The 15,103-nt window shown below is 50.8% G+C and overlaps 1 protein-coding gene across 6 annotated transcripts in view; it reads right to left on the bottom strand.

Moving 5' to 3' along the window:
* Positions 1-15,103, bottom strand: part of zmp:0000001168 (signal-induced proliferation-associated protein 1) — a 233,755-nt gene that overhangs the window by 16,856 nt on the left and 201,796 nt on the right. For all 6 annotated transcript variants that reach the window (XM_059955267.1, XM_059955269.1, XM_059955264.1 and 3 more), the window contains 2 exons: positions 6,296-6,570; positions 2,328-2,531 (listed from right to left, as the gene is read on the bottom strand). In XM_059955267.1, the coding sequence (XP_059811250.1) occupies positions 2,328-2,531; positions 6,296-6,570 (479 nt within the window). The remainder of the gene's footprint in view (positions 1-2,327; positions 2,532-6,295; positions 6,571-15,103) is intronic.

Genomic DNA, 15,103 nt, shown 5'->3' with positions numbered 1-15,103 from the left:
GAGCCTAAAGACACACTCTCAGCGATTCAGGAACAGCTTCTTCCCCTCTGCCATCAGGGAGGAGGTACAGGAGCCTGAAGACACACACTCAGCGATTCAGGAACAGCTTCTTCCCCTCTGCCATCAGGAAGGAGGTACAGGAGCCTGAAGACACACACTCAGCGATTCAGGAACAGCTTCTTCCCCTCTGCCATCAGGGAGGAGGTACAGGAGCCTAAAGACACACTCTCAGCGATTCAGGAACAGCTTCTTCCCCTCTGCCATCAGGGAGGAGGTACAGGAGCCTGAAGACACTCACTCAGCGATTCAGGAACAGCTTCTTCCCCTCTGCCATCAGGGAGGAGGTACAGGAGCCTGAAGACACACTCTCAGCGATTCAGGAACAGCTTCTTCCCCTCTGCCATCAGGGAGGAGGTACAGGAGCCTGAAGACACACACTCAACGATTCAGGATCAGCTTCTTCCCCTCTGCCATCAGGGAGGGGGTACAGAAGCCTGAAGACACACACTCAACAATTCAGGAACAGCTTCATCCCCTCTGCCATCAGGGAGGAGGTACAGGAGCCTGAAGGCACACACTCAACGACTCAGGAACTGCTTCTTCCCCTCTGCCATCAGGGAGGAGGTACAGGAGCCTGAAGACACACACTCAACGATTCAGGAACAGCTTCTTCCCCTCTGCCGTCAGGGAGGAGGTACAGGAGCCTGAAGGCACACACTCAGTGATTCAGGAACAGCTTCTTCCCCTCTGCCGTCAGGGAGGAGGTACAGGAGTCTGAAGACACAAACTCAACGATTCAGGAACAGCTTCTTCCCCTCCGCCATCAGGGAGGAGGTACAGGAGCCTGAAGGCACACACTCAATGATTCAGGAACAGCTTCTTCCCCTCTGCCATCAGGGAGGGGGTACAGGAGCCTGAAGACACACACTCAAGGACTCAGGAACAGCTTCTTCCCCTCTGCCATCAGGGAGGAGGTACAGGAGCCTGAAGACACACACTCAACGATTCAGGAACAGCTTCTTCCCCTCTGCCGTCAGGGAGGGGGTACAGGAGCCTGAAGACACACACTCAGTGATTCAGGAACAGCTTCTTCCCCTCTGCCATCAGGGAGGAGGTACAGGAGCCTGAAGACACATACTCAACGATTCAGGAACAGCTTCTTCCCCTCTGCCATCAGGGAGGAGGTACAGGAGCCTGAAGACACACACTCAGCGATTCAGGAACAGCTTCTTCCCCTCTGCCGTCAGGGAGGAGGTACAGGAGCCTGAAGACACACACTCAACGATTCAGGAACAGCTTCTTCCCCTCTGCCATCAGGGAGGGGGTACAGGAGTCTGAAGACACACACTCAGTGATTCAGGAACAGCTTCTTCCCCTCTGCCATCAGGGAGGAGGTACAGGAGCCTGAAGACACACACTCAACGATTCAGAAACAGCTTCTTCCCCTCAGCCGTCAGGGAGGAGGTACAGGAGTCTGAAGACACAAACTCAACGATTCAGGAACAGCTTCTTCCCCTCAGCCGTCAGGGAGGAGGTACAGGAGTCTGAAGACACAAAATCAACGATTCAGGAACAGCTTCTTCCCCTCCGCCATCAGGGAGGAGGTACAGGAGCCTGAAGGCACACACACAACGATTCAGGAACAGCTTCATCCCCTCTGCCATCAGGGAGGAGGTACAGGAGCCTGAAGGCACACACTCCGCGATTCAGGAACAGCTTCTTCCCCTCTGCCATCAGGGAGGGGGTACAGGAGCCTGAAGACACACACTCAACGACTCAGGAACAGCTTCTTCCCCTCTGCCATCAGGGAGGAGGTACAGGAGCCTGAAGACACACACTCAACGATTCAGGAACAGCTTCTTCCCCTCTGCCATCAGGGAGGAGGTACAGGAGCCTGAAGACACACACTCAACGATTCAGGAACAGCTTCTTCCCCTCAGCCGTCTGATTCCTAAATGGACACTGAACTCTACCTCACCACTTTATTTCTCTTTATTTTTGCATATTTATTTAACTATATATAATATATATAACAATTATATATATGTTTATATATATATATATAACATTATTATATATATGTTTATATATACAACATTATTATATATATGTTTATATATATATAACATAATTATATATATATATATATATATATATATACTTGCCATATATTTACCATAATTGTTTGTTCACGACCTACGCCGGTGATATTAAACCTGAGCCTGGTCCTGGTTGTGAGCTCTCTACCCCTCTGTATTCCAGCCCACGTGGCTTCCCCCCACGTTCCCCATGACCTCCCTCACCCACCCTCGCAGTCCGAGCAGTACCTCTGGCCCTGGGCCACTCTCATCTCCAGGGAGCAGCTCCTGACGGTGGGGCTCTGCGGCCCCTGTAGGCCGCTGTTCTTGGTCTCCTGCAGCGAGGACATCCTCAGGAGGGGCAGGCAGGGGGGGGTCAGCCCCGTGTCCGGCAGGCGGTCGGACTTGCGCTCGGTCTCCTCGATCGACTTCCTGTACAGCTCAGAGAAGCTCCTGGGGGGGGGTGGGAACAGAAGGAACTCGCGATGATATCTTTTCGGACTGAAACACTCCCCCCCCCCACCCCCAGGCACACACAGCCAGTCGCCCCCCCCTTTCACTGGAGTTTGGAGTAAAATCGGGAAATGTTGAAACAGCAGGTCAGGCAGCATCCGCGGAGAGAGAAACAGAAAGCATTTCGTGTGCCAGACCTTTTGTCGGGTGTACCGGCGAAAGATTTCAGAGGGGAGAAGTTGCCCTTAGTTAACACACACAGAACGCTGGGGGAACAGCAGCCGAGACGGCATCCAGGAAAAGCGTAAACAGCCGACGTTTCGGGCCAAGACCCTTCGGCGGGACTGGCCCGAATCGGCGACCGTTTGCTTTTTCCTGGCCCGCTAGGGTTTTGTGCGTGTGGCTCGGATTTCCAGCAGCTGCGGTTTGCTCTCGTCAGCGTTCAACCGCGTTTTCCCAACTCAGAGTCCGTCCGAGCTCTTTGGCTTCCATTTTAGGTCCAAGTGGTGAAGCACTGCCGCCAATTCGTGTTCTGCAGCAATAATGCCACTGGTCGCGGGGTAAATACCGGCCCCGGGGCAGGTGAAAGTGGGGTCATAGGTCAATAGGGTGGCAAAGAAAGCTTTTGGCACATTGGCCTTTGTAAATCAAAATACTGAGTACAGGAAATGGGACGAGAGGTAACGTTGCAGCTATATAGGACCCTGGTCAGACCCCACTTGGAGTACTGTGCTCAGTTCTGGTCGCCTCACTACAGGAAGGATGTGGAAGCCATAGAAAGGGTGCAGAGGAGAGTCACAAGGATGTCGCCTGGATTGGGGAGCTTGCCTTATGAGAATAGGTTGAGTGAACTCGGCCTTTTCTCCTTGGAGCGACGGAGGATGAGGGGTGACCTGACAGAGGTGTACAAGATGATGAGAGGCATTGATAGTATGGATTTTCCCCAGGGCTGAAATGGCTAACACCAGGGGGCACAGCTTTAAGGTGCTGGGGAGTAGGTACAGAGGAGATGTCAGGGGTAAGTTTTTCACTCAGAGAGTGGTGAGTGCATGGAATGGGCTGCCGGCGACAGTGGAGGAGGTGGAAACGATAGAGTCCTTTAAGAGACTCCTGGATGGCTACACGGAGCGTAGAAAAATAGAGGGCTACGGGTAAGCCTAGGTAGTTCTAAGGTAGGGACATGTTCGGCACAGCATTGTGGGCCGAAGGGCCTGTATTGTGCTGTAGGTTTTCTATGTTATGTTGAAGTTGTAAAGATGTGTGCAGATTTGGGCTCCTTATTTTGGAAAGGATATACCGACATTGGGAGGGTTCAGAGAAGATTCACGAGAATGATTCCAGGAATGAAAGGGTTACTGCATGAGGAACGTCCGGCAGCTCTTGGGCTGAATTCCCTGGAGTTCAGGAGAATGAGGGGAGATCTCATAGAAACATTCCCAATGTTAAAAGGCCTGAATAGATTAGATATGACAAAGTTATTTTCCATGGGAGGGGATTCTAGGACAGGAGGGCACGACTTCAGGATTGAAGGACGTCCATTTAGGAACGAGATGCGGAGAAATTACTGTAGTCAGAGGGTGGTAAATCTGTGGAATTTGTTACCACGAGCGTCTGTGGAGGCCAAGTCACTGGGTGCATCTAGGGCAGAGAGAGAGATAGGTTCTTGTCTAGCCAGGGTATCAAAAGGTATGGGTAGAAGGCAGGGGAGTGGGGATGACTGGAAGAATTGGATCAGCCCGTGATTGAATGACGGAGCAGACTTGATGGGCTGAATGGCCTACTTCTGCTCCTATATCTTATGGTCTTATGTTGCTGAGGACTAATTTGGACTATTGAGTGCAGTTTTGGTCACTGACCTACAGGAAAGACGTAAATAAGATTGAAAGAATGCAGAGAAAATTTACAAGGATGTTGCCGGGTCTGGAGGAGCTGAGTTATAATGAAAGATTGAACAGGTTAGGACTTTATTCCTTGAAATGGAGAAGTTTGAGGGGAGATTTGATAGAGGAATACAAAATTATGAGGGGTATAGATAGGGTAAATGTCAGCAGGCTTTTTCCACTGGGGTTGGGAGGGACTACAACCAGAGGTCGTGGGTTAAGGGTGAAAGGTGAAAAGTTGAAGGGGAACATGAGGGGAAAGGTCTTCGCTCGGAGGGTGGTGAGAGGGTGGAACGAGCTGCCCAGTGCAGGGGGAGCACGCGAGCTCGATTCCAACGATTAGGAGAAGTTTGGACGGATACATGGATGGGAGGGGTATGGAGTGCTGTGGTCGCGGTTGGGAGTCAGCTGTTTAACTGGTTTCAGTGTGGACTGGATGGGCCGATTCGTGCTGTACTCTTCTATGTCTGTGACTCTAGGGCACTGAAGGTAATTCCCCTTGTCCCTCCCCTCACCTCTCCCTCCCCCACCCGCCCTGATAACCTCTCTTCACCTGCCTCTCCCTCTCCCCCATCACCCCCTCAGTCCCCCACCCTCACTCTGAAACTCCTGACTGTCTCCACTGCCTTGCACTCTCCCACTCTCCCCTCACCATAACAATCACAGCACGGAAACAGGCCTTCTCGGCCCTTCTAGTCCGTGCCAAACGCTTACTCTCACCTAGTCCCACTCTTGGAAACAAACTCACAGATTTACCACCCTCTGACTAAAGTAATTTCTCCACATCTCTGTTCTAAATGGACGTCCTTCAATCCTGAAGTTGTGCCCTCTTGTCCTAGATGCCCCTACCAGGGGAAATAACTTTGCCATATCTACATTCTGAATGTTTCTATGAGATTTCCCCCCTCATTCTCCTGAACTCCAGGGAATTCAGCCCAAGAGCTGCCGGACGTTCCTCATACGGTAACCCTCTCATTCCTGGAATCATTCTTGTGAATCTTCTCTGAACCCTCCCCAATGTCAGTATATCCTTTCTAAAATAAGGAGCCCAAAACTGCACACAACACTCCAAGTGTGGTCTCACGAGTGCCTTATAGAGCCTCAACCTCACACCCCTATTCTATACCTCTAGAAATGAATATCAACATTGCATTTGCTTGCTTCCCCACCGACTCAACCTGGAGGTTAACCTTTAGGTATAAAGGTATGCGATGTGTATGTATGTTTTAGGGATGTGATGTTTACCACCTCTAGGGATGTGAAGGCACTGGTAAGACCTCACTTGGAGCACTGTGTGCAGTTTTGGGCTCCTTATTTAAGAAACGATGTGCTGACGTTGGAGAGGGTTCAGAGAAGATTCACTAGAATGATTCCGGGAATGAGAGGGTTAACATACGAGGAACGTTTGACTGCTCTTGGACTGTACTCCTTGGAATGAGGGGGGGGGACCTCATAGAAACATTTTGAACGTTGAAAGGCATGGACAGAGTGGATGTGGCAAAGTTGTTTCCCATGGTGGGGGAGTCTAGTACGAGAGGACATGACTTGAGGATTGAAGGTGCCCATTCAGAACAGAGATATGAAGAAGTTGTTTTTAGCCAGAGGGTGGTGAATCTGTGGAATTTGTTGCCACGGGTGGCAGTGGAGGCCAAGTCATTGGGTGTATTTAGGGCAGAGATTGATAGGTATCTGAGTAGCCGGGGCATCAAAGGTTATGGTGAGAAGGCAGGGGAGTGGGACTAAAGGGGAGAATGGATCAGCTCATGATAAAATGGCGGAGCAGACTCGATGGGCCGAATGGCCGACTTCTGCTCCTTTGTCTTATGAGGTTGGTTCTTAAGCCAAGCAAAGTCATCGGCCCACCGCCCCGTCGGAAACACCTACATTCTGGGCTTGCCCTTGCTGTCCGGGGGGATGATGGTGATCGTTACGTGGTCGGCCTTCCGCAGGAGATCAGTTCGGTCCTTGTACGACAGTATCACCACCGGCGTCTCGCAGATCCTGACCAGCCGGCTGAAGAGCTTCAGGCCCAGCATGTGGGCGTAGCCGTTCTCCTCCACGTGGGTCACGATCCCCTCGCTGTTGGACTGGAACCCCAGGTGGTGGACGCTGTTACGCCGGAGGACGAGGTCGTCCGTCTCGCACCCGGTTGTCACGATCTGTCGCGGAAACAGGCAGAGGGTCAGGAAAACGCACGCACAGACACAAACTGATAGCTTTTATCTTGAATGGAGCGAGTGGAGAATGACAGAAATCCGTAACCCTTCGAGGAAAGAATTGTCTCCTTATCTCAAAGTTCAAAGGAAACTTTATCAGCACATACAACCCAGAGATTCTTTTGCCTGCGGGCACACTCTGCTAACCCGCAGAATAGGGATAAGTTAAAGTTAAAGTCTGTCCGAAGCCTTTTAGGCTCATCAGGCCGGTACTGATGCCAGTTTCCGTGGTGCGAAGCGACTGAGAGTACGAGACTATCCCACCCCCCCACCCCAGATAGGACGCCAGTCTATTGTGAGGTTAACCCCCAGCCAGTACCCTCTCTTGGAGAAATGTGTGGTTAAGTGCCTTGCTCAAGGACACAACACGCTGCCTCAGCTGGGGCTCGAACCAGCGACCTTCAGATCGCTAGTCCTACGCCTTAACCACTTGGCCACGCGCCACACAATCTACAATCCAGAATAGATTGAACGCGTTGCACTATCTAGAATAGATTGGGCTGTATTCCCTGGAGTTCAGGAGAATGGGGTGGGGGGGATCTCATAGAAACATTCCAAATGTTAAAAGGCCCGAACAGAATAGATGGGGCAAAGTTATTTCCCGTGGTAGGGGATTCTAGGACTAGAGGGCACGACTTCAGGATTGAAGGACGTCCATTTAGAGCAGAGCTGCGGTAGGAGATTATTTTACTCAGAGGGTGGTAAATCTGTGGACTTTGTTACCACGAGCAGCTGTGGAAGCCGTCTTTGGGTGCATTTAAGGCAGAGATAGATAGGTTCTTGATTAGCCAGGGCATCAAAGGGTATGGGGAGAAGGCAGGGGAGTGGGGATGACTGGACGAATTGGATCAGCCCATGATTGAATGACGGAGCAGACTCGATGGGCTGAATGGCCTACTTCTGCTCCTGTATCTTATGCTCTTATAATAGTAACTGTAAACAGGATCAGTGAAAGATCAACCAGGGTGCAGCAGACAACAAATTGTGCAAATGTAAATATAAATAAATAGCAATAAATAATGAGAACATGAGATAAAGAGTCCTTAAAGTGAGGTCATTGGTTGTGGGAACATCTCAATGGATGAGTGTAGTTATTCCCTTTTGTTCAGGAGCCTGATGGTTGAGGGGTGGTAACTGTTCCTGAACCTGGTGGTGCGAGTCCTGAGGCTCCTGTACCTCCTTCCTGATGGTTGAGGGGTGGTAACTGTTCCTGAACCTGGTGGTGCGAGTCCTGAGGCTCCTGTACCTTCTACCTGATGGTTGAGGGGTTATAACTGTCCCTGAACCTGGTGGTGCGAGTCCCGAGGCTCCTGTACCTTCTACCTGATGGTTGAGGGGTGGTAACTGTTCCTGAACCTGGTGGTGCGAGTCCAGAGGCTCCTGTACCTTCTACCTGATGGTTGAGGGGTGGTAACTGTCCCTGAACCTGGTGGTGCGAGTCCTGAGGCTCCTGTACCTTCTACCTGATGGTTGAGGGGTGGTAACTGTCCCTGAACCTGGTGGTGCGAGTCCTGAGGCTCCTGTACCTTCTACCTGATGGTTGAGGGGTGGTAACTGTTCCTGAACCTGGTGGTGCGAGTCCTGAGGCTCCTGTACCTCCTTCCTGATGGTTGAGGGGTGGTAACTGTCCCTGAACCTGGTGGTGCGAGTCCCGAGGCTCCTGTACCTTCTACCTGATGGTTGAGGGGTGGTAACTGTTCCTGAACCTGGTGGTGCGAGTCCTGAGGCTCCTGTACCTTCTACCTGATGGTTGAGGGGTGTTAACTGTCCCTGAACCTGGTGGTGCGAGTCCCGAGGCTCCTGTACCTTCTACCTGATGGTTGAGGGGTGGTAACTGTTCCTGAACCTGGTGGTGTGAGTCCTGAGGCTCCTGTACCTTCTACCTGATGGCAGCAGTGAGAAAAGAGCACGGCCTTCCTTCCCGCTAGCTAACCGGCCAATCCCTTATCACAAGATCAACCCCCTGCCCGTGCAGTCCTCGGCCTTCCAACCATGGTCAGTGACGAGAACAGTTTTACACCCGATGAAAGGCATTAGAGTATTGGAAGATTTAACAGGGTGAGCGTGAGGATTGAAGATGAGTTTTATCTGTCAAGTGTCCATCGAAACATACAGTGAAATGAACAAATGAACAAATGAAACAGTGAACAACAAAGGTTAAAGCAAATTTGTTATCAAAGTACGAGGGTGAATTTGGAGTATTGTGTGCAGTTTTGGTCACCGAATTACAGAAAGGATATTAATAAGGTTGAAAGAGTGCAGAGAAGGTTTACGAGGATGTTGCCGGGACTTGAGAAACTGAGTTACAGAGAAAGGTTGAATAGGTTAGGACTTTATTCCCTGGAGCGTAGGAGAATGAGGGGAGATTTGATAGAGGTGTATAAAATTATGATGGGTATAGATAGAGTGAATGCAAGCAGGCTTTTTCCACTGAGGCCAGGGGAGAAAAAAACCAGAGGACATGGGTTAAGGGTGAAGGGGGAAAAGTTTAAAGGGAACATTGGTGGGGAGGCTTCTTCACACAGAGAGTGGTGGGAGCGTGGAATGAGCTGGTGAATGCGGGCTCACTTTTAACATTTAAGAAAAACTTGGACAGGTACGTGGGTGAGAGGGCTATGGAGGGATATGGGCCGGGTGCAGGTCGGTGGGACGAGGCAGAAAAATGGTTCGGCAGAGCCAAGAAGGGCCGAAAGGCCTGTTTCTGTGCTGTAGTGTTTTACAGTTCTATGGTGCTATGGGTGATTGATTCCGGACTAAGTGTGTAAATATAGCGGGGGACTATGTCGAAAAATTAATGCGCTGGGTTTTCTAAAATTGACTCCTTCTACCTTAGGCCACGAACTTATCAATCACCCCTCCCAGACATATATATCACCATATACAACCCTGAGATTCATTTTCTTGCGGGCATCCTCAACAAATGCAATAACCGTAATAGAATCAATGAAAGGCCACTCCAACAGCCAGTGTGGAAACGACAATAAGTTGTGCAAATACAGAAGGAAAGATAGAAAAAAAAGAAGAAATAATAAATAAATAAGCAATCAATGGATACTTTATTGATCCCGGAGGAAATTACAGTGTCACAGTAGCGTTACAAGTGCACAGATATACAAATATCAGAAGAGAAGTAAGAAAGAATTAAAAATAAGTTACCTCTAACAGTCTACCAGGAGGGGTCATCACCTCCCCGGCTGTAGGTCGGCTCATTATCGAGCCTAACGGCCGAGGGTAAGACTGACCTCATTTATCGCACTTTGGAACAAGATTCAAGATTCAAAAACTTTATTGTCATTCTAACCGTACATCAGCTCTGCAGGGCAGAATGAGACAGCGTTTCCCAGGAGCAGTGCAGTCATAACATAACAAACGCAACACTAAATAATAAACACAACAATAAATAGTAAAACACAACAGCCACGTGTCAGTTAAAAACAAGTTATAAGAGTCCAGTGCAAGTTAAAAGTGTCCAAAGCAGAGTCAGGTAGAGCAGCTATTTAGCAGTCTGACTGCCTGTGGGAGGAAGCTGTTTAGTAGCCTTGTGGTTTTAGTTTTGATGCTCCTGTAATGTTTACCTGATGGCAGAAGAACAAACAGTTCATGGAGAGGGTGTGAGGGGTCTTTGATGATGTACCACGTCTTCTGGAGGCATCGACTCTGAAAGAAGTCTTGGACTGAAGGTAGGGAGACCCTAATAACCTTCTCTGCTCCCCTAACCACCCTCTGCAAGGCTTTTTTGTCGGCAGCACTGCAGCTGGAGTTCCAGGTTGTGATGCAAAAGGTCAGCACGCTCTCAACCGCGCCTCTGTAGAATGTAGTTAAGATGTTAGTGGGGAGTGATGCTTGTTTAAGCTTCCTCAGAAAATGCAATCTCTGCCGGGCCCGTTTCACAATCCCAGTGGTGTTCCTGGACCAGGTGAGATTGACCGAGATCTGCACCCCAAGGAACTTGATGTTTTCCACTCTCTCCACTGTGGAGCCGCTGATGCTGAGGGGTGTGTGCTCAGGCTGAGACCGTCTGAAATCGATGATCATCTCCTTTGGTTTTGGTGACATTAAGCATCAAGTTGTTGTCACTGGACCAGCCCTCTAGGTGTTTGACCTCCTCCCTGTACATTGTTTCATCATTTTTGCTGATGAGCCCCACCACTGTGGTATCATCAGCAAATTTAATGATCAGGTTCCCCTTGAATCTGGCTGCACAGTCATGTGTTAGCAGTGTAAACAGCAATGGGCTAAGCTCACAGCCTTGTGGGGATCCAGTGCTCAGTGTGATGGAGTCAGAGATGTTCCTGCCAACACGGACTGACTGTGGCCTCTGTCAAGAAATCCAGAATCCAGCGACACATGGCAGTGTTACGGCCAAGCAGCGACAGTTTCTCCACTAGTCTCTGCGGGATGATGGTATTGAACGCTGAACTGAAATCAATGTACAGGACTCTGGCATAAGTGTCTTTGTTGTCCAAGTGAGAGAGAACTGTGTGCAGTGTGGTGGATATTGCGTCCTCCGTAGAGCGATTTGGACGATAAGCAAACTGTAGAGGATCCAGCGATGAGGGGAGGCTGGCTGTGATATGAGGCTTGACAAGCCTTTCAAAACATTTCATCACTATGGTGGTCAGGGCAACGGGACGGTAATCATTCAGACAGGCTACAGCTGATTTCTTTGCTACAGGGGTGGTTGTGGAGGTTTTGAAGCATCTGGGGACAATGGCTTGACTAAGGGAGATGTTGAAAATGTCTGTCAGGACATCTGCTAATACATCAGCAGATTCCTTGAGCTCACGTCCAGGGATGTTGTCGGGACCTCCCGCTTTTCCTGGGTTAACCCTGGCAAGGGTCCTCCGTGTTTGCTCTGAATCAATGATTGGAGCCGGCTGGTCAGATGTTAGGAGGGGACTGGCTCTCCCCCTTGCTGTAGTGTTTGATGCTTCGAAACGTGCAAAGAATTTGTTACGCCCGTTAGGAAGAGAGGCGTCACTGTCATCAGTTTTCTGCCTGATCTTGTAGTCTGTCAGAGCTTGAATTCCCTGCCACATCCGACTGAATGTGTCACAGAAGTGTCCACGTATTTTGCCCGCGTAGGCCCTTTTCGCTTTCCTGATCCCTAGTGAAAGCGCAGACCTGGCTGAGCGAAGCGCACTCCTGTCCCCCGATCTGTAGGCCTTGTCACAGGCCTTCAGTAGCAAACGCACCTCTGTTGTCATCCATGGCTTTTGATAACCACGTGCGGTGAAGGTCTTCATCACAGTGACATCCTCCGTGCATTTGGCTATGTAGCTGATTACTGCTTCCGCATACTCCTCAATGTCTGTATGGCCATCATAGGAGGCTGCTGTTTTGAATATGTCCCAGTCTGTGTGCAGGCTGCAGTTGTCTCGGTCTGTTACTAAAAGTGCTCCTCTGTTCAGGCACGCAGAGGGTGAGAAACATCGTCCGGAATCGCCGGGGTTTTCCGTCGGGTCCTTTGTTCTGCCGCGGCCTCCAGTGTGTCCAGTTTGACTCCTATAACAGAGCCGGGCCTTTCCAATCAGTTTATTGAGCCTGTTGGCATCACCCATGTTGATGCCATTGCCCCAGCTCACCACCCCATAGGAGATTGTACTGGTGACAACAGACTAGTAGGATGTGTGAGGGAGAGGCCTGCACACTCCAAAGGGCCTCAGTCTCCTCAGGAAGTTGAGGCGACTCTGGCCCTCCTTGTACACAGCCTCTGTGTTGGTTCTCCCCTCAAATCTATAGTCCAGGTGCCCCCCGCCCCCCCCCCCCCCAGGTACTTGTGGGTCCTCACCACATCCACGTCCTCACCGTCGATAGTAACGGAGCGGTGCAGGCTGAGTCTTCCTAAAGTCCATCACCAGCTCCTCTGTCTGACTGATGTTCAGCTGCACATGATTCAGCTCGCACCATTCGACAAAGTCCTCGAGAACATGAGATGAAGAGTCCTTGAAAGTGAGTCCAGAGGTTGTGGGAACAGTTCAGTGCTGGGGGGAGTGAAGTTATCCCCTTTGGTTCAAGAGCTGTTCTTCCTGAATCTGGTGGTGCGAGTCCTGAGGCCCCCCGTACCTTCCTCCTGATGACGGCAACGAGGACTGATCCCCCGGTACGGACCGGCTCCCAGAGCTCCGGTTTCCTTCTCCTCCGTCCGGGTGAAATTAAGAAAGAGGTTGTCATTGCGGCACCACTCAGCCAGATCTTCAATCTCCCTCCCTCCCGCACGCTGATTCACCTGGACCACCGCCTAGATTGTCCGATCGCCGGGAAATGCGCGGCCGTTCCCGGTCCCGCCAAGCCGGCTCGGCCCTTGGGACAATGCGACCCGCATTCCGACTCGATTCCCCTCCGAATCGCCCGCTGCAACGGCGGCAACTCCGCCCGCGACAGTCCCGAGCACCGCCGTTCGCTGTGATAGTCGACCGCAATTTACCTCGGCAGAGGTGGTGTTGGTAATGTTTTCGGCCGTATCTCTTGCTTTCTGGACTACCAGCCAGCTCCTGCACAGCTTCGGGGGCGCCCATCTTCAACCGGGACCGTCCCTTTCTCCACAGATGCAGGCTGACCAGAGGATCGCCGGCGTTTCCCGATTTTATTCCGGGTTTCCAGCCTCCACTGCGTTAGAGAGGGCGCAGTCACATTTCCTGGAGTTCCAGTCCTCCTGCGTACCGGACTACGAGCTGAGGACTTGGACGAGGGGGTAATATTCCTCAAGAAGTAAGACCACACCCTCTGGGTGATTACTGGGACCCCAGAGGGACGACAGATGCTGGAAATATGGAGCAACTCACTCACTCACTCACACACACCACACACACACACACACTCACACACACACACTAACTCACACACACACACTCACACACACACTCACTCACACACACACACACTCACACACACTCACAATAACACACACACACTCACACACACATTCACACACACTCACAATAACACACACACACTCACACACACACACACACTCACACACACACTAACACACACACACACTCACTCACACACACACTAACTCACACACACTCACACACACTCACAATAACACACACACACTCACACACACTCACACACACACTAACTCACACACACACTAACACACACACACACACTCACTCACACACACACTAACTCACACACACACTCACACACACTCACAATAACACACACACACACACTCCCTCACTCACACACTAACTCACACACACTCACTCAAACACACACACACACACACACACTCACTCACACACACACACACACTAACTCACACACACTCACACACACACACACACTCACACACACACTAACACACACACACACTCACTCACACACACACTAACTCACACACACTCACACACACTCACAATAACACACACACACTCACACACACTCACACACACACTAACTCACACACACACTAACACACACACACACACTCACTCACACACACACTAACTCACACACACACTCACACACACTCACAATAACACACACTCTCACACACACACACACACTCCCTCACTCACACACTAACTCACACACACTCACTCAAACACACACACACACACACACACTCACTCACACACACACACACACACTAACTCACACACACTCACACACACACACACAGAATCTGTGTCGAAAAGTATTTTAAAAGATTCGCTTTCTTTCTCACTATACGTCAGGTGGTGTAGCGGTATCTGCACTGGACTTCAAGGCGCGTGGTCCAGGGTTCGAATCCGGCCAGCTCCTTGCTTTGTTCAAAAATAAAACAATGCTAAAGGAACGGCAGGGAGTGGAGAGGAGCATCGATACGTCAAAGAAAGCGTGTCGCGAAGTGAGTTGTGCTGGGGACAGCCCATCCGTACATCTTTACGGGGGACACAAGCTCCTCAGAGACGGTGGCGGGAATCGAACCCTGACCGCCGTAGTTCAGTCAGATGTAATACTCAACAGGCCAGGCAGCATCTGTTGGGGGGGGGAATGAACAGTCGACGCCTCAGGAAGTCCTGACGGAGGATCGCGGGCCTGAAGCAACTATTCATTTCCCTCCCGACCTGCCGAATTCCCCCCCCCCCCCCACCCACACCTCCCAACACTTGGTCTGTGTAGCTCTGACCGACCACTAAAGCCCTGGCCAGCAGACCGGTCAGTGTAACCCGCGGCCCTCCGCGACTGGGGCACGTCACAGTACGTTACAGCTTCCTGTGATGACACTGTGGGCGAAGCCATCAGGAAAGAGAGGTTACGGTAAGGTCACGGTTTCATTTCAGGACGCTCTATCTCTGACGATTTATGGCCCGTCATTAAAAATCCTGCTGGCAGGCAGACGTTTCCTATCATTGAAGCAATAAGTCACACTTCTCAGAATTCAGCCACAGGAACAGGAGACGGTGGTTCAGGCACGATTCACACCGGGCTGTTAGTCACCGCTACAGCGCACACCGCAAGGGGCAAAGCCTACTTGACA

This window comes from Hypanus sabinus, chromosome 31 (assembly GCF_030144855.1).
Source record: "Hypanus sabinus isolate sHypSab1 chromosome 31, sHypSab1.hap1, whole genome shotgun sequence".
In the NCBI taxonomy this organism is placed as follows: Eukaryota; Metazoa; Chordata; class Chondrichthyes; order Myliobatiformes; family Dasyatidae; genus Hypanus; species Hypanus sabinus.
Note: the sequence above shows the minus strand (reverse complement) of the source record. Positions and strands in the feature narration are given on the sequence as shown.